This window comes from Colobus angolensis, unplaced genomic scaffold, assembly GCF_000951035.1.
Source record: "Colobus angolensis palliatus isolate OR3802 unplaced genomic scaffold, Cang.pa_1.0 Scaffold114, whole genome shotgun sequence".
NCBI lineage: Eukaryota > Metazoa > Chordata > Mammalia > Primates > Cercopithecidae > Colobus > Colobus angolensis.
In genome coordinates, this window is record NW_012112475.1 from 4,378,342 (window position 1) to 4,396,139 (window position 17,798).

At 50.7% G+C, this 17,798-nt stretch overlaps 1 protein-coding gene across 2 annotated transcripts; it reads right to left on the reverse strand.

Annotated features, from left to right (window-relative positions):
• Positions 1 to 455: 455 nt before the first annotated feature.
• SLC52A3 (solute carrier family 52 (riboflavin transporter), member 3) lies at positions 456 to 16,217 on the reverse strand. Of its 2 annotated transcripts, XM_011960483.1 has the most exons (6): positions 16,157 to 16,217; positions 8,623 to 8,797; positions 5,602 to 6,219; positions 3,892 to 4,397; positions 2,090 to 2,213; positions 456 to 1,612 (listed from the first exon to the last, which is right to left on the reverse strand). In XM_011960483.1, the coding sequence occupies exons 3-6, from the start codon at positions 6,166 to 6,168 to the stop codon at positions 1,400 to 1,402; spliced, it is 1,410 nt and encodes a 469-aa protein (XP_011815873.1). In that variant the 5' UTR covers positions 6,169 to 6,219; positions 8,623 to 8,797; positions 16,157 to 16,217; the 3' UTR covers positions 456 to 1,399. The 2 variants fall into 2 exon arrangements, with proteins under 2 accessions (XP_011815873.1, XP_011815865.1); XM_011960475.1 differs by lacking the exon at positions 16,157 to 16,217 and having other exon boundaries at positions 8,623 to 8,899.
• Positions 16,218 to 17,798: the final 1,581 nt, after the last annotated feature.

The following is a 17,798-nucleotide window of genomic DNA, read 5'->3' on the forward strand; positions in this document are numbered from 1 at the left end:
AAAAAAAAAAAAAAGCCCCAGAACCAGACATACTCTAAGCACTTGATTCTGTTCATTTCTGAGCTCAGCCTTGAGCTTAGAGCTAAGTGGAAACTAATTACACATTTTGGGGGTTCACATTAAACTTCTTCTTTTTAAAATTATTATTTTTGATACAGAGTCTTGCTGTCACCCAGGCTGGAGGGCAGTGGCACGATCTCGGCTCACTGCAGCCTCCACCTCCGGGGTTCAAGCAATTCTCAGCCTCCTGAGTAGCTGGCACTACAGGCATGTGCCACCATGGCCAGCAAATTTTTGTATTTTTAGTAGAGATGGGTTTTTGCCATGCTGGCCAGGCTGATCTTGAACTCCTGGCCTCAAGTGATCTGCCAGCCTTGGCCTCCCAAAGTGCTGGGATTACAGGCGTGAGCCACTGTGCCATGCCTGAACTTCTCCTTTGAAGGAAGATCTGAGTGTAAAAGCAGGGAATGTCTTTATTTAAAAAAATGAAAACCTAAAGCTAAAACAAAATAACAATCACCTCGGCCACCTCCATTTGAGAGAATACTTCAGGGGTTCTGCGTGTCTGGTCCCCAGCCTAGTTGGGGATTTCACTTTCAGAGGCTCAAGGATGGGCCCTCCCCAGCCCCACCGGCAAATCATCTCTCCTGCTTCCAGGAAGGTACTTACTCTCCAACAAGTGGGCTTTATGGGCCAGGAAGGATGACAGGAAGGGGTGTGTGGGGTACTATGTCTCTCCACACTGGGAATCCGAAAGCCAAGATACCCAAGATTCTACTGCTAGCTGCTTGTCTTGTAGAAGCCCCTCTGTGAGACTGAGGGGCAAAGGAGAGAGGACAGGGGCCTGTCTCAACCCTTCTGGCTACTTCTAGGTTGTGCTGACTGCCACTCTTGTTACTATGATGGACTCTCAGGTCAGCAGGTGGCCCAGAAGGGCTTGCTTTATGCCGGCTGCTTATTCCTTTTGTCTCTGTGCCATGCCCGTGAGGTAGTTGGTACTTACTGTAATCCCCATTGCATGCATGAAGAAACAGGCACAGAGAAGCCAAGTGACTTTCCCAAGGTCACACAGCCTGAAGGGACAGCTCACCCTCCCAGCTGTTTCCCTTCTAACACCCTTGGGCCTGCCTCCAGCTAGATGCTGCAAATCAGTCCTCTCTTGAGAGTCAAAACAAAGGAGATCCGAACTTGTAGACACAGGTACTGTGACACAGAGTTGGGGATAGAGCTGCACCTTGCATTTCCAGGTCGCATCTTCCCCACAGTCCCTAGTGGGCACTTGCGTTCATGGTTCAATTACTCAGGCTCTGCATCTCTGTTCCTGCCACTTGCTGTGTGACCTTGCCTCTCTGGATCCCAGTTCCGTCCGTTAGCGATGGGGGCGGGGTTGGTGGCATGCCTAGGCGGGACAGCGCAGATTACAGAAGTCAGCGGACAAGAAGAGCCGCAGCACGTTGACCAGAGGGAACATGAGCAGCGCTCCGAGCAGCGAGCCCAGCTGCACCGCCGCTCCGCACCACAAGAGGGCGCTGCGGCTGAGGTCGCGCAGGATCACGCCTAGCATCACCTTGACGTAGCTGAGGCAGCCGCTGAAAAGCACCCACGAGGCCACCTGCGGGACGGGAGGGAAGAGATGCAGAGTGACAAGGCTTGCAGGGCGAGCGCCAGGGCAAAGAACTGTCACAGGGCTCAGGGAAACCCATGGAATACTCTCTAGGTGCAAGGAGAGCCTTCTGGGAGTGATCCTGAGGGGCTGACAGGTCCCATGAGTTGACCGCCCAGGGGCAAAGGAGAACCCAATGGCTTTTCTGGGTTCATGTGCTCATGATCAAGTCAAGGGCCTTTGAGAGAAGGCCACTGCTGAGGTACACATGGTGGGAAGAGGCCTACCAGTCACCTCGATTCCCTAAGCCTCCACTCTCAAATGAGGAAGGGGCACCCCTCCCACCTGGCGCTTCCTGGGAGAGCCCCACAGACTCTGCTCGCGGGAAAGGGCTGCGCCCAGGCTCTCCCAGGCCGTGGCTAGGAGCTGAGGGGTACAGAGTTGAGGGGTACGGAGCGGGAGCAGCCCCACCGGCCGGATACTCACGATGAGGACTTCCCCACCCCAGTGGCCCTGCAAGAGGGGGCAGGGGCTCATCACCGCCATGGCCATGTTGTAGCCCCCAAAGCAGGTCCCAAGCACGGAAAGGAACCCCAGGAACAGCAGAGACCTAGAGGAGAGTGGGGGAGGTGAGTGGAGGCGAGAAGCCTGACCTCTGACTCCCCGCCCCCGCTGGGGGCCATGTGGACGGCCAGTGTCTCCAGAGTTAGTTTAGACCCATGTGGAAAATTCCAGGCTGCCTGGCTCAAGTGGGTCAGGGAGGTTCCTGAGCAGGCAGGGCTGGCCTGGGTCATCCCCAGCATTAACGGTAGGGCCTGGCACCCCAGCAAGAAAAACACAATGGAGTCTGGCACCGGATGGTCCTGGTTCAAATCCCAGTTCTACTGTTAAGCTGAGACTAGTCTCTGAGCCTCCAAATGGGAGTTTTCAAGTCTGCGTGACCTCCAGGAGCAGAGCATGCAGGGCCTGGCTCAGCTGTGGGTCCATCGAGTGTTTACCTGCTGCTATTTCCTTCTACAACACACCCCCAGCCTCAGCCAGGAAGCTGGGCTGAAGTGAAGATGGCTGGATCGGGGCATTGGTACAGCAAACCCTGCTGTGCCTCCTCAGGGGACCCCTCCCCATCTGGCCTCAGCTACCTGCCTCTGCAATGTGGAGTTTGCTGATCTCCAGGGGCCCTGGCAGCTGGCTTGTTGCCGCTAGGAGCATCTCTCTACAGGTGGCCTTCCATGCAAACCTACATCTGACAACTGAAGACACTGTCCTTCCTCAGAAGTCCTTGTCTCTGGGGTCCCACTCTCCAGTCTCCAGAACACCAAGACTGGTCCACGCCCTGGGTGAGAACAGACGGAGGTCTGCCTATACCCTCAAACACTCTTTCTGCTCCAAGATTCTTGGATTCCATGACTCAGATTCTGTAATTCTAATATTTGGGGTTTCTTGGATTTGCAGGTCGGGGCCTTTGGTCCTGCTTCCCTCAAATCCTCCATCCTCTTTCCAGTTTCTAGGTCCTAAGGTAGAAAATCCAGCTTCCTGGCAAGCTTTCTGTCAAGATCTTCTGTCCTCACTGTCCTCCTTCTGGGCTGGGAGAGTGGGTATAAGCAGGCCAGTGAGGGCAGGCAGGCCAGCGTGGATGCGAAGCTGTAGGACCTACCTCAAATGTCAAGATCCCGAGGTGGTATTTCTCATACAGGGGTCTGAAGCCCCTGCCTCAGAACTGTTTGGGTTCCTTACTAAAAATTGAAATCCCAGGTCCCAGTCTAGGCTGGTTCAATCTGCATTTTATCAATTTGCCCAGCCATTCTTCTAGAACTGTCGCTCTAAGGGAATCAGCTGGAGATCAGAGGCAGGAGGGCAGGGCTGAAATTCTGGGAATTAGACCAGGTCAAGCTCTTTCTCCAAGCCTCAGGCTTTCCCCTTATAAATGGGAACTCCAGTGGCTGTCTGCTCCTCCTCATGGGCTTATGACAATGATGGTCAGCATTTAGTGCCAGGCACTGCTCCAAGAGCTTTATAGAATCAGCTCATATAATGCTTCCAGCAGTCCTAGGAGGTGGAACTGTTACTACTCCCATTTTCCGATAAATATCCCGGAGGCACAGAGAACTGAAGTGATTTGTCTTATCGCACACAGCTGACAAGTGGCAGAGCTGGCATTTGGACCAGGGTGCTCCAAAAACCACGTTCTTAACCACTACATGTACAGCCCAGTGGGCGCGTTTGGAATTCTGGGTTCTGAAATGAAGTATTCCCCCACTAGGATTCCCTAGGACCGGATGAGAGCACACCTGTTAGGCAGGAACATGGAGAGCAACGAGGCAAGAGGGTTGGCCACAATGCTGAGGGTGGCGGCCAGGTGGTAGGCAACTGGCCCATAGGACAGGCAGGAGTAGGTCTGCACAGAGGGCAGCACGCCGTTGGTGAGCGCATTGACGAAGGCCACCAGGGTATAGATGAAGGCCAGGTGGGCCGGGCAGCAGGGGGCTGCTTTCTCCTCTAGATGCCCCTGGCTCTGGCTGCTGTCCACCGTGCCTGCAGGGCCCAAGTCATTGTCTTCCCGCGGCCGGATGGAGTGGAGGGTGACCTGGTCATTGAGGAGGTCTTCCACGGAAGCCTCCCAGCACTTGGGTTGACGCTGGAGGACAAAGAACGCCACGAGGCAGCAGGCCATCATGATGGATAGCAGGAGGAAGAAGACCAGGGGTGAGAAGTGGGCGGGGAGGTAGCGGCTCTCCAGGTGGGACAGGGGCGCTTCCATTTCGGGGAGGGCGGACACCAAAGCTCTGGGAACTCCCTGCAAAGGACAAGACAGGTCAGTCAGATCCCTGGTCGGGGAAGGGGATCAGACTGCAGAACAACAATCATGACAGTGATAATACAGAATACAGATCACCTGTTATTATTAATAGATAATTAATAAATAAACATAACTAATAAGGTGGCAATAATGACTGCTCATACTGACTGCCCACTGAGCACAGGCACCGGGCATGGATAAGCCCCTGTGCCTCCTAACAGGCCTGTGCAGTGGGGACCAGCATCCCCCATTTTAGAGGGAACTGAGGTATCAGAATGCTTCGGCCCTTACCTGAAGGTCACAGGGAGAACGTGGCAAAGCCAGACTCCACCTGGTGCTTTCTGACTTGGAAGCTATACCTTTTGCCACTCTGCTACCCCACAGCAGCGGCAAGCACAAACATGTTCAGAGGAGGGGCTAGCCGGAGACTGAGCAGGGGAGCCCCCTACCTAAGGGCAGAACCCCCACCTAAGGGGAGAGCCCCCCACCTAAGGGCAGAGCCCCCCACCTAAGGGGAGAGCCCCCCATCTAAGGGGAGAGCCCCCACCTAAAGAAGAACACCGCTCCACCCACCGTCTAGGAACAGGGGTCCTCAGGACATGCCATCCCAAAATATGACTGTAGGAGGCCGGAATATGCCACCCCAAAATTGACCTATTGGCATATTGTTTATTTCTAGATGGTTATTTTGAAAAATTGCAGGCTAAGGAGTAGCTCTGAAAAGTTACCATTTTGTAAGACAAATTTACATCTAAAGGACATTTTTATTAGTAAAGGTATCTTATCTGTACCGAGAAGAGGTATCTGAACCAGGAAGAGAAAGGTGGCGGCCTTTCTCACCTGAGGAACTTTTATCTGCATAACAGTGCAATGTTTATTCACCATAAGTTTCCTCCTTTACCCTCCCATAATTTTTCTCCACCATCCTGCAGAAGCCCCAAGTCCCTATTACCTTTTGTAGCTCAGGATGCTACATAAGCTGAAATCATCTGGCCCTGTTTTAAGTCTCATATTTTGGGGGGACTCCCATGTGTATGTATGTAAGTAATTAAAATGGGTTTCCTGCTATTGATCTGCCTTATGTCAGTTTAATTCATAGACCGACCAAAGAACCTAGAAAGATGGAGGGGAGCAGATTTTTCCCTCCCCTACATTTGTGACCAAGCCAAGTGCTGAGATGGCTCCGGGTGATGCTGGGTACCTGTGCGATGTCAGTTTCCCGCGTGGGTACTGGGCTTGGTATGCTGTCTGATAGCTCAGTGACATTGACGCAGGTAGTGAGACCCGAGCCCTGGGCAAGAGCCACCAGGGCAGGCAAGAGGCCGCTGAGTCCTTCACCCACAAAGAAGGTGGTGAGGTAGTAGGTAGGCAGCCGGCTCATGAAGGGCAGGAAGGTCACCGAAGAGGTGCAGTCTACCAGGGCCAGGAAGAAGGTGAGGACCAAGAAGGCGATGCTGTGGTGGCCGTCCAGCACCCAGGAGGTCATATTCCAGAGGAAGGCAAAGATGATGCAGGTGACGGTTCCCACGCCCAGCAGGGTGAAGATGATGGGCACTTCAGAAAGGCAGCTGGGCCGGAAGCGATGGAGCAGGGTGACCAGGAGGGGCCCGATGTTGGCTAGCTGGATGACCACCGTGAGGTAGGAGGGCAGGTACCAGCCCTCAGGCAGCTCCATCACCAGCAAGGGCAGCTCTACCCAGAGCCCATTGATGGTCACCCAGGAGCCCATTCCGAAGATGCAGACCAGCAGGTGCATCAGGAAGGCCATGGCGGTATCTGCCCTGGGCCAGAGGCTTCCCCAGATCAGCCTGCGGTAGGGCTGGCAGAGAAGAACACCAGGTGAGTAATTTCAACCTCACCACCTAGCAAGATGCTGGGACCTGGGGCCCAGGGTTTCTCTTAATACTCCCCTTCTTGTGAGCAAGCTGGCTTTTTTTTTTTTTCTTTGAGATGGAGTTTCGCTCTTTTAGCCCAGGCTGGAGTGCAATCGGATGATCTCAGCTCAGTGCAACCTCTGCTTCCTAGGCTCAAGTGATTCTCCTGCCTCAGTTTCCCAAATAGCTGGGATTACAGGCACATGTCACCACGCCAGCTAATTTTGTATTTTTAGTGGAAACAGGGTTTCACCACGTTGGCCAGGCTGGTCTCAAACTCCTGGCCTCAGGTGATCTGCCTGCCTCGGCCTCCCAAAGTGCTGGGATTACAGGTGTGAGCCACCACGCCTGGCCCAAGCTGGCTTTTTATTAGCAGAAAACAAGGGAAGGCTTTCCTAACTATGACTCGTGAAAGAAAAGTTCAATACAACACACAAAAGAAAGCAAAGCAGCTTCTGCAAAACATACCAACAGCAAGGTCAAAAGTTAAATGAAAATATAGGGAAAATATTTGCAACATAAATCACAGACAGAGGGCTCATCTTCCTAATATATAAAGAGTTTTTAAAAATCAAGAACAAAGAGACCCGATATAGAAGAGGGCCAAGGATATGAACAATTCAGAGAAAAAGGTACAAATAAGCTTTAAACACATGAAAATATTATCACCTTTGGCCAGGCACAGTGGCTCAAGCCTGTAATCCCAGCACTTTGGGAGGCTGAGATGGGCGGATCGCAAGGTCAGGAGATCGAGACCATCCTGGCTAACACAGTGAAACCCCGTCTCTACTAAAAAATACAAAAAACTAGCCGGGCGAGGTGGCGGGCACCTGCAGTCCCAGCTACTCGGGAGGCTGAGGCAGGAGAATGGCATGAACCCGGGAGGCGGAGCTTGCAGTGAGCTGAGATCCGGCCACTGCACTCCAGCCTGGGCGACAGAGACTCCGTCTCAAAAAAAAAAAAGGAAAAAGAAAATATTATTACCTTCATTCACAATAGGAAAACTACTCCAGGTGCCATTTCTCACCATGAGATTGTCCCAAAGCCTGACAAAATGACTCATGTACAAGGTTATTATAGATTGTGATCTTGTTGGTAATAGCAAGTTGTGGGAAATTTTCTCCTGGGTGGCTACCAACAGAGAAGTGGCTAATTAAAGGGACCTGTTGGAATACCACATACCTGTTTGAAGGAATAAGGAATAAGGAAAGCAGATCTTGCTGGCTGATAAGGAAAGTTCTCCAGGCTATACTGATAATCTTGAAACAAAATCAAGGCAGGTAAATGGAATCAGGAAAAGGTGTACTGCCTTTTGGTCATGCAAGAGGAGGAAAAATATGTTTTCTTTGCTTGTACTTGCACAAAGCAACCCTTGAAGGACACATGGGGACTGCAGGGATGTTGATGATGACCCTGTATATCTTTTTTTTTTTTTGAGACAGATTCTCACTCTGTCACCAGGCTGGAGTGCAGTGGTGCAATCTCAGCTCACTGCAACTTCTACCTCCTGGGTTCAAGTGATTCTCCTGCCTCAGCCTCCCAAGTAGATGGGACTACAGGCGCCTGCCACCACGCCTGGCTAATATTTTGTATTTTTAGTAGAGACAGGGTTTCTGTGTTAACCAGAATGGTCTCAATCTCCTGACCTTGTGATCCGCCTGCAGCCTCCCACAGTGCTGGGATTACAGGTGTGAGCCACCGCACCCGGCCCTGCCTCTGTATATCTTTTAATAGAGTTTTGATTTGTGAACCATGTAAACATATTGCCTGATGCAAATATATGGTTACCTGAAATGAGATTTCCATCTGGCTTTCTTTCCTCCTGAAATTATAGAACTCTCTAGGTGGCCTTTGGAGACCACTTCCTCTAGCCCTCCAGAACCATTTTGCTATCTGTTCACCCCTTGCCAGCTACCAGTGGCAGCCCACCTGTGCTGTTACTAACAACTTTCTTCTATTTACCCTTAGTCTGAGCAGTAATATGGCAGATGCCAGGAGTGAGGCTCTGGAGCCAGCTGTTTGAGTTTGACCCTGGCTCTGCTGCTTACAATCTGGGTAACCCTGGGCAAGTGACTGCCTCTGTCTGCCTCATCTCCTCATCTGTAAGTAGGGGATAGTGATAGTATGAACTCCGTGGCTTGTAATGAGATGTAAGGATGCTGGTGAGTTTATGTTGTTTCCAACATTCCCAGCATACAGTAAGCACCACTAAGGGTTCCTGATCATTATCGTGAAATGGCAGGTTTGGTGACATCGTTATTTTTGTCTAATTCACATGAGAATTAATACAGGACTATGAAAATTTAAAAAGGGAAAAGATTCCCCCACTCGGTATCAACTGAACTCACCAGTGGTATATGCACCTTTTTGTAGAGACACGTCAACTGGGCCAATCTCCACGTTTTGTAGATGGGAGACGGGGTCCGAAGGGGCAGCGGGGCTCTCCTGGGATCTGGACTGGGTCCCCTGCAGCAAGTGGTTCCTCAGTTCACGCCACAGTCTTTAACTCCATACTCCTTCCTTCTAGTACAAAGCAGGAGTGTCAGTTGTGGCCACGCCTCACCCAGGAAACTCTTGAATCCTGGTGGCTCCTCCCCATGGTTCCCACACACGGAATTCACTCACAGGGCTGGGACTTCCTTCCTCATACCTTCACTGAGCGAACCCAATGCTCAGTTGCCTTTCTGGCCACCTCCTTTTCCTCTCTGGGAGGAGCCACTCCTGGGATGTAACGCAGTCAGGTCTCCTAACAGTCCCGCTCTGCCCCCTCCCTTCTGAGAGGACTCCGTCCTCTCCCTTAGGAAGCTGACTTGACTAACAGCACAGGCGAGGCCCTTTCCAGGCGTGCCAGGAGGACCCAAGGAGGGAGGGGAAACTCCCAGGCAGCAGTGGCACACCTTTGCCTTTGCTGTCCTCCCAGCTTGGAGCACCAGCCCCCTCTGCTGTCCACATCCAAGCTTTCTACAAGATCCCATCCTTCAGGAGACCTCTGGCTGCCTCGCTTTCTCAGGTGTCCTCACCAGGGCCCCATGACCCCTTCATTTCAGGTTGTTCTTGTGTGGGTGCATGCAGGCACATCCCTTGAGACTGAAGCTTTTTGAGGGCAGGGGCTGCTTGGGAATCTGACGTTTTGAAGGTGGAAGGGCCTTTCTCAATGACTTAGCTTAGGATTTGTAAATTATTAACTCACTGGCCAAAGCCAGACAGCAGATATATTACTTTGGTTTGCCCAGTGTGTTTAACAGTTTGTTACTGTAATTGGCAATGGAGGGGATGGCAAGCAACCTTCAGCATTTCTGGCTCCTCAGGAATATTTTGGAAGAAGCGGCCACCCACTTTGGCCTCTTTCTCCATCCTAGACTCGGGCCATCTTGACGCTGTCTCCTGCAGTAGCATCTGGAACCAGTTGTCTGGGTTCAAATCCCAGCTTCAACCCTTACAAGTGGAGCCAAGTGACTTAATCTCCTGTGCTTCAGAGGATCCTGTCTTCTCTTGCAAAACAGGTAGGCTGTCAGCACCAACATCAGAATTTTTGCTAGGAACATGCAAAGTGCTAAAATCGTGCCTGCCAAATAGTAAGGGCTCAATGAGCCATCATTATAAGATTACTGTTTCAGCAAACGTATCAGTTGCATTCAAAAACATGTAGTTAACGGCCAGGTAAGGTGGCTCACGTCTGTAATCCCGGCACTTTGGGAGGCTGAGGCAGGCGGATCCCTTGAGGTCAGGAGTTCGAGACCAGCCTGGCCAACATGAGAAAAGCCCATCTCTACTAAAAATACAAAAATTAGCCAGGTGTGGTGGCGCACACCTGTAGTCCCAGCTACTCGGGAGGCTGAGGCAGGAGAATCGCTCCAACCTGGGAGGTGGAGGTTGCAATGAACCGAGATCATGCCACTGCACTCCAGCCTGGGCAACAGAGTGAGACTCCATCTTAAAAAATAAAAAATAAAAAAAGAGACCCAGTTTTTGTTAGGCAAATGGCCATCCAACTAAAGGACTACATTTCCCAGCCTTCCTTGTAGCTGCACACGGCCCTGTCATCAAGCCAATGAATTCATATGCTACTCTGAGTAGTCTCCTTAGCCCGTTTCCTGTTTAGAAAAAAAAAGTGCAGCTCGTTGCCGGCGCTCATTTACTTTTATGTAAATATACTATTTGAGGTTGAAGCAAATCTGACTGATTATGACTGGTGTTTTTTGTTTGTTTGTTTGTTTTTTTGAGACAGAGTCTCCAGAGTCTCACTGTGTAGCCCAGGCTGGACTACAGTGGCTTGATCTCGGCTCACAGCAACCTCTGCCTCGGTCTCCTTAGTAGCTGGGATTACAGGCATGCACCACCATGTCCAGCTAATTTTTTTTATTTCTTAGTAGAGATGAGGTTTCTCCATGTTGCTCAGGCTGGTCTCGAACTCCTGGGCTCAAGTGATCCCCACGCCTTGGCCTCCCAGAGTGCTGGGATTGCAGGCGTGAGCCACCGCGCCCAACCCTAAATCTGACTGATTTTCAATGTCAAAATAAAATGTAAAAACTGTTTTTGGAGTTATTTCTAACCAGAAATAACATCAGACTCATCTATTTCAGAAAAACTGGATTCATCAAATGAATCTTTGGCCAGCAACTGTTCAAGAGCAATGTTAACATCACATGTAGGAATGCTAGGATTTGAGATTTTCAGCAATTGAGAATGACTATGTTTTGTAGATGGAAATACAACTACTAAAACTAGAATGCTATAAATGGAGTGATGTCTTTTGTTTCCAAAGTCAATATACTAGAGTGAGGTAAAAATAATAATAAAAGCGAGGTATTTTGTGGCACAGTTATCTTGGGGTAAACGCTGCAGTCACAAGTGGGTATTTCTTCTGGCAGATGGAGAAAGAGTTAACAATAAGGGAGTGGCCCTTCTGCTCTTCCTCCATTTGGCTGTCTGGAATCAGATGTGACGGCCAGAACTCCAGCAACAATTTTGTGCTATGAGGCATGCAGTGAAGGTTAGATGCATACTAGGCTCCTTTGGGATTTTGTGGCGGAGCGCACCCGTACCAGCCCTGTTTTGCCTGTGTTGAACTGTTTTCTTTGTTTGTTTAATGTTACTGTTAAATTGTAAACAAACTTCTATGTTGTTTAAGTCATTCTTATTTTATATACAACAAAAACACTCAGAGGCTGGGTGCAGTGGCTCACGCCTATAATTCTAGCACTTTGATAGGTCGATGCTGGCAGATAACTTGAGGTCAGGAGTTCAAGACCAGCTTCCAACTGGTCACCATGGTAAAACCCTGTCTCTATCAAAAATACAAAAAATTAGCCGGGTATGGCGGTGGGCACCTGTCATCCCAGCTACTCGGGAGGCTGAAGCAGGAGAACTGGTTGAACTTGGGATGTGGAGGTTGCAGTGAGCAAAGAGCACACCAATGCACTCTACCCTGGGCGACAAAGCAAGACTGTTGTCTCAAAAAACAAAAACAAACAAACAAAAACTACTGTGTACTAAGTGCACAGAGATACACGTTCCAGGATATATATTGACAGATTATAGTAACCAAAAATTGATGAATACATTTATCTCCTTTACCACCTACTTTCTGACTCTGAAACTTAGGTCCTGTCCTAACCAGGATTTGATCAAAAATCAAAATTTAACAAAAGTAGTTGTTTAGACACTTGGGGGCAAATGTCTTGCAGAGAAATGGAAAAAAAAAAAAGGAGAAGAGAGAAAGAAGGAGGAACAGAGGAACAAAGAGCCCTCCATAGAGAATTTGGTACCAAAAGTACAAATTGAGACCAAGAGTCATTTCATATATCAAGACTCTAATTCATAAAGGAGTCAAAACTGTAGTGACTATCTGTATTCTGAATATTTCCCGAAATAGCATCAGACATTCCAGGAGAAATGGACAGAAGCACAGTCTGGTGGTACAGGCCTGGCTCACCCTTCCAGGTCAAGACAGCAGACGAAGGTGCAAAATAAACGAAGATATAGCAAAAGCAATAAATGATAACCTAATAAAGAGGGCTAAGTCAATAGTTAAGGGGAGTAGGTGAATTTGCAGATGATGGTGACCTTTGCCCCCTGAAAAGCTATTAAACTAATGAGAGTGTCCAGTTAAACATTTACAAACATCAGTAGCTTTCCCATGGAGGGCTGGATGGGGAGATGAGGGCAGACAAGGCAGAAGGAGTCTGACTTTCTTGTAAGTTCAATAAGTCCTAAGCACTGAAAACCTAAATCCCCGTGTCTTTGGGAGGGACAAAGACACATTCTCTGATTCCGACCTAGGTGCTGCCACCGCTGTGTCACTTGAGGGATGGGATTTGGCTCTGGGGGTCTGTTTCCTTGTCTGGAAACCAGGCACGGTAGGGTTGGTCCCCACGTGACCCATCTGCGCTATGGCCCTGGCCCACTCCCAAATTATCTCCTTCCTCAAAAGCTAGGCATGCTTTTGGACCTCAGGGACACACTGAGGAACAGCCATCAATGACAACGAAGCGAATGTCTTAGGCAGAGGGCACTACATGTGCAAAAAGGCCCCAGAGAAAAGGAGAGACTCAGAACGGCTGGTGTTCAGAATGTGTTGGGATACTTTTAAAAGATGCATGTCTGCATTTTCCGTTTTTGTTGTTATTGTTTGTTTGTTTGTTTGTTTTACAGTGACCTTGCAGTTCTTGTTTATTCATTTAACCAATATTTCTTGGGCACCAACTGTGTGCTCAACCACAATCCCTGCTCTCAGGAAGGTGTGGGAAGCGGTCACGAAGCAGAATAAAAAACAGAAACCCAGAGCAAGTCAGATGGTGGCAAGGACTCCGGAGAAAAGCAAAGCTCCTGAATGGGGAGTGTGCAGCCGTCACGGAGAGGACATGAAGGGAGTGTGGGAGTGAGCTGCCTGTGGAAAGCACGGTCTAGGGGAGAAAACAGCAAGTGGAAAGTCCCTGGGGTGCAGCCATGCCTGCTCTGTCCCAGAAGTGGGTTTTGCTGTTCAAAGGATAGCTAGGAGGCCAATGTGGCTGCAGCAGCGGGAGCAAGGTGGGAGGGGAGGAGACAGGGCAGGTTCCCTAGGGCCCTGTGGTGAGAGCTTGGATGTTTTCTCTAGAGCAAAAAGCTCCATGAGTAGGCAGAGGAGACAGCTCTAATCTAGTTATCGTGCTGGCTGTTGTGAGGAGAAACATGAAGCACCAGAGAGGCAGCAGGAGTAAACCTTTGGCAGGTTAGGAAGCTGTAACAAAAGGGCTAAAAATCACCCTGACAACAGTGACAACCATAGTTGCCACTCATCAGCTGCTTATTGTGCCAGACCCTGTGCTAAGCTCTTTGCACACATAACCTATCAAATCTTGTTCCATAGTCCTGAGGCTGGCATTATGATTATCTCCATTTTACAGATGAGGAAACTGAAGTTTAGAAAGGGAAATAAACTTGCCTAGGGTCATACAGCTGGGAGCTGAACTTTACATCCAGGCATGCTTGACTGTGGACCCAGCCCTGAGAAAGGCCTTGGGGTGAAGGGGTTCTGAAGAGGCCATGGGGACCAAGCTGAGCAGGATCTCTTTCCACTCACAGACGGCCTCCCAAGACTTGGGCCAGGGAAAGAGAGAAATGGGGTACAGGCTCGGGAGAAGGTGAGAGAGGCTCTGAGACATATCTGCTTCCCAAGGATCCAGGACCCCTCTGTGATCACCAGAGACCAGAAACCTAAGGCTGCACATGAGACAGTTAAGATGCCCCATAGTGGGTGGGCAACAGATAGAGAAGCTAGAAGGATCAGCTCCAGGCAAAGGTTTCTCTTTTGCATTCTTGCATCAAAAGCTGTGAGCCCCCAGCCCAAGAGAGTGAAGGGAGTTGGGAGTGGGGTTCTGTCCAGGTCCAGTGCACCCTCATTGTGTGGGCTGGGCCATCTCCTCCAGGGAGCTCAGGTAGCTTCCAACCCACCCACCGCCCCCTGGCCCCCTCCGCATTCTCCTGCCCTCTGCTTTCCTCCATCAAAGTATTACTGACACCAGCTCAGTTACAGGAGTTTATCTGTGTCTATCTGTTGAGCGCTGGTCTCTCCCACAGGACTGTAATCTTCATGTGAGCGGGGGCTTGTCCTCTCCCCCAGTGCCCGGGTGACCATCTGGCTTGCTACGGGCTGGGCCACCTGAGCCCCTGGTACCATGGCTGGGTTCTCGCTCTGCAAGGGTAATCTGCCAGCTGGTAGGCACCTAGCCCTGTGGGCCAGACTGGAGGAAACCTGCTTCAGCTATGCGGGTTGTGTTGGCCAGGGTGACCCCTGGGGCAGTGCCAGGTGGTAGCCCGACACTGGATACATCTCACTCCTGGGCAAGGGTCTGAGCTAATGCTTTCCTGGGTTCCAGGCTCCTGGAGAAGTTAGTGAGCCCAGCAGGCGTCTACCCAGGGCCTGGCCCTAGCCTCACCCTCATGAGAGTGGGTAGGAATGGATTGGCTTTGAGGCCCTGAAGAAGGGAGGCTGAGAGGTCAAAACCACAAAACCCACAGGGAGAGATGGGGAGATGAAGAGGTGAGGGAGAAGAGACTGAGACAAAGAGACAGAAAGAACCAAAAGCTAGAAGCAGAAATGGGGAGAAAGGACAACAGAGGCACAGAGACAAGGAAAAACGGGAAGCTGCAGATGAGAGGGAGGCAAGGAGGTGCCAGGAGGCGGGAGGCAGCTGGAGCACTGGGAGCCTGGGCCCAGCTCGGCCACCCTCACTGCTCACAGCCACATGTAGCAGGAGGCCATCTCTACCTCTCGTTGCTAGGATCCCAGAGCTCCCCTGGAACTCATCCCAAATCAATATCCCTATTGCATAGGTGGGGAAACCAAGGCCCGGGGGGAGTTAGCGCTTCCCCGAACCCTGCCCCAACCCTGATCTCAGGTTGTGGCAGACATCCAGGCCTGTGCTCACCAGCTGTGCAACCTCAGGTCAGCTGCTCACCCTCTCTAGGCCTTGGTTTCTCCATCTGTGAAAGGGTCTGGGAATGTCCAGCCTTTCTGGGCTCAGCGGACCAGGAAAAGGGGAACGAGATAACAGGCACTCAGGCTGGCAGCAGAAGCGGACTGTGAGTTCTCTTCCCCTTCTCCCTCCCAAGGCCAGAAAGGGCTTCAGGTCTCCCACAGGCTGACCTTGGTGGAGCAGCCTCCCCCAGGCCAGTTCCCCTCCCCTCCACGTCCATTCCAACTCCCAGCCTCCTTCCCAGGCTCCTGCGGCTTCAGCTGGTCAAGTTGTTCGGAGATAGCATGGAGATGGACCTAGGTAAAGTCAGTGGGGGCCCAGGCTCTCTTTTTTTTTTTTTTTAGACAGGATCTCTCTCTGTCACCCAGGCTGAAGTGCTGTGTGGCATAATCTGAGCTCACTCTGCAACCTCAACCTCCCTGGCTCATGCGATTCTCCCACCTCAGCCTCTGAGGAGTTGGGACTATTAACCCATGCCACCATGTCTGACCTGGGTAATTTTTGTATTTTTTGTTCAGATGGGGTTTCACCATGTTGCCCAGGCTGGTCTTGAACTCCTGAGCTCAAGCGATTCACCTGCCTCAGCCTCCCGAAATGCTGGGATTACAGGCATGAGCCGTGGCACCCAACATAGGTCCAGCCTTTTGGTCTGAAGGCACCAGGGGTCTGGAATTCACCTGAATGGCTCAGCGTGTCCCAACTCCAACATGCCAGCTGAGGAGGAAACCTTTCTTCCCTCCTATCTCTTTGGACTCTCCTGACATGGCAGCCTGAAACTAGGGGAAAGGCCACGAGACACCTGCTGGCTTCAGACAAGTGCCCCTGCCACATCCTGGTCAGTGTCCCATGCTCCCAGCTAGCAGCCAGCCTTGGTAGCTGCAGCAGCACCCTCACAGGCCTGAGCCGCCCCGCTCTGCCCACTTACCTGCTGGTCCAGTTCTCCACTCGCTCTGCATGGGAGGGGCCAGAGGCAGCTCGTTTTGTATAAAGCTGTCCCCGCCCAGAGCTCGGGGAAAGGCAGGCGGAGGGTGGGTGTGGCTCCTGGCAAGACCAAGAGCCTACTGTGTGTCTGTAATCTGCCCTGCGGCCCAGCTAGGAGTCCTGATGGTAGAACTGTACATTAAAGGGCTTGCTTTATTCAGTGCTCTCTGCCATCCAGATTTCATGAGGGCTGATCCCCAGTTGACAAAAGCTGTGTGCAAACAGTTGGTTCTGGCACCACCCAGAGATCTCCGTAATTTCTTTCACACAGGAAGAGAGTTCCCTGGAGCAAAAACGGTTCAAATACTGGCGCTTCAGTAAGTCATGTGGAAAGTGGGGACAATAATAGTGCCCTCTTCACAGGACAGAAATACTAGCTGCTAGTGTGGACTCAGCTGAGCCAGTGTCAGGCATGTTCTTGGGGCTTGATATGAATTAATGCATTTAATCTTCATGGCCTTTTGGAGAGATGCTATGACTATCCCTATTTTCCAGATGAAGAAACAGGCCCGGAGAAGTCGAGAGCCTTGTGTAGGTCATACACCTTGTATATGGCAGAACTGGTCTCTGATGCTCATTGAGCTACCCTGGCAAATACTGCAACCACCTGGGGGGTTCTTCCTGCCCACTGCATAAAGAAAGACCACGGCATTGTAGCAGAGAAAGAATTTAATAGACACGAGGCTGGCCATGCCACATGGGAGATGAGTTTGTATTCAAATCATCTTCAAAGCTTGTAGGTGAGGGGTTTTTCAAAGGCAGTATGGGGCAAGAGTTGGGGATGGCCAGGTAACAGGTGCTTGCTGCTGATTGGTTGGGGTGGAGATGAAATCATAGGGGGTTGAAGCTGTCCTCTTGCAGGCTGAATTGCTTCTGGGTGGGACCACAGGAGCAGGGTTGGCGGTCCAGGTAGAGCCATCAGGTTTAGGTGGAGCCATGGGGTGTCAGAGATGCAAAAAACCTGGAAAGATGGCCAGGTGTGGTGGCTCATGCCTGTAATCCCAGCACTTTGGAGGCCGAGGTGGGTGGATTACCCGAGGTCAGGAATTCAATACCAGCCTGGCCGACATGGTGAAACCCCATCTCTACTAAAAATACAAAAATTAGACAGGTGTGATGGCGGACACCTGTAATCCCAGCTACTCGAGAGGCTGAGGCAGAATTGCTTGAGCCCAGGAAGTGGAGGTTGCAGTGAGCCGAGATTGCACCATTGCACTCCAGCCTGGACAACAGAGCAAGACTCCGTCTCAAAAAAACAAAACAACAAAACAAAAAACAAAACAAAACAAAAAACACCAACTGGAAAGATATCTCAAAAGACCAACCTACAATAGTGGTGTTATCTGCAGGAGTAATTGGGGAAGTTGCATATCTTATGACCTCCAGAATAATGACTGGCAATCATTTATGTTTACACCTTAGGAGGACCCAGGCTCCTCTTCTTCCCCCAGCCTGCTGGCCTCTCATTAACTTTACACAAGTGGTTGCTCACAGTACTATGGCCTGTAAGTGCAGGGCTAGGATTTGAACGCAGACTCAAACTGGTGCCTCCATGGGTATACAACATATTGCACAGATTCTGACAC

Bases quoted from the DNA above. Each gene is read 5' to 3' on its own strand.
- SLC52A3 (XM_011960483.1), bottom strand. From the start codon at position 6,168: ATGGCCTTCCTGATGCACCTGCTGGTCTGCATCTTCGGAATGGGCTCC. The intron at 2,214-3,891 runs GTGTGCTCTCAT...ACTCTCCTCTAG, and splicing joins TCCATGTTCCTGCCTAACAG to GTCTCTGCTGTTCCTGGGGT. The intron at 1,613-2,089 runs GTGAGTATCCGG...CCCGTCCCGCAG, and splicing joins GGGGTGGGGAAGTCCTCATC to GTGGCCTCGTGGGTGCTTTT.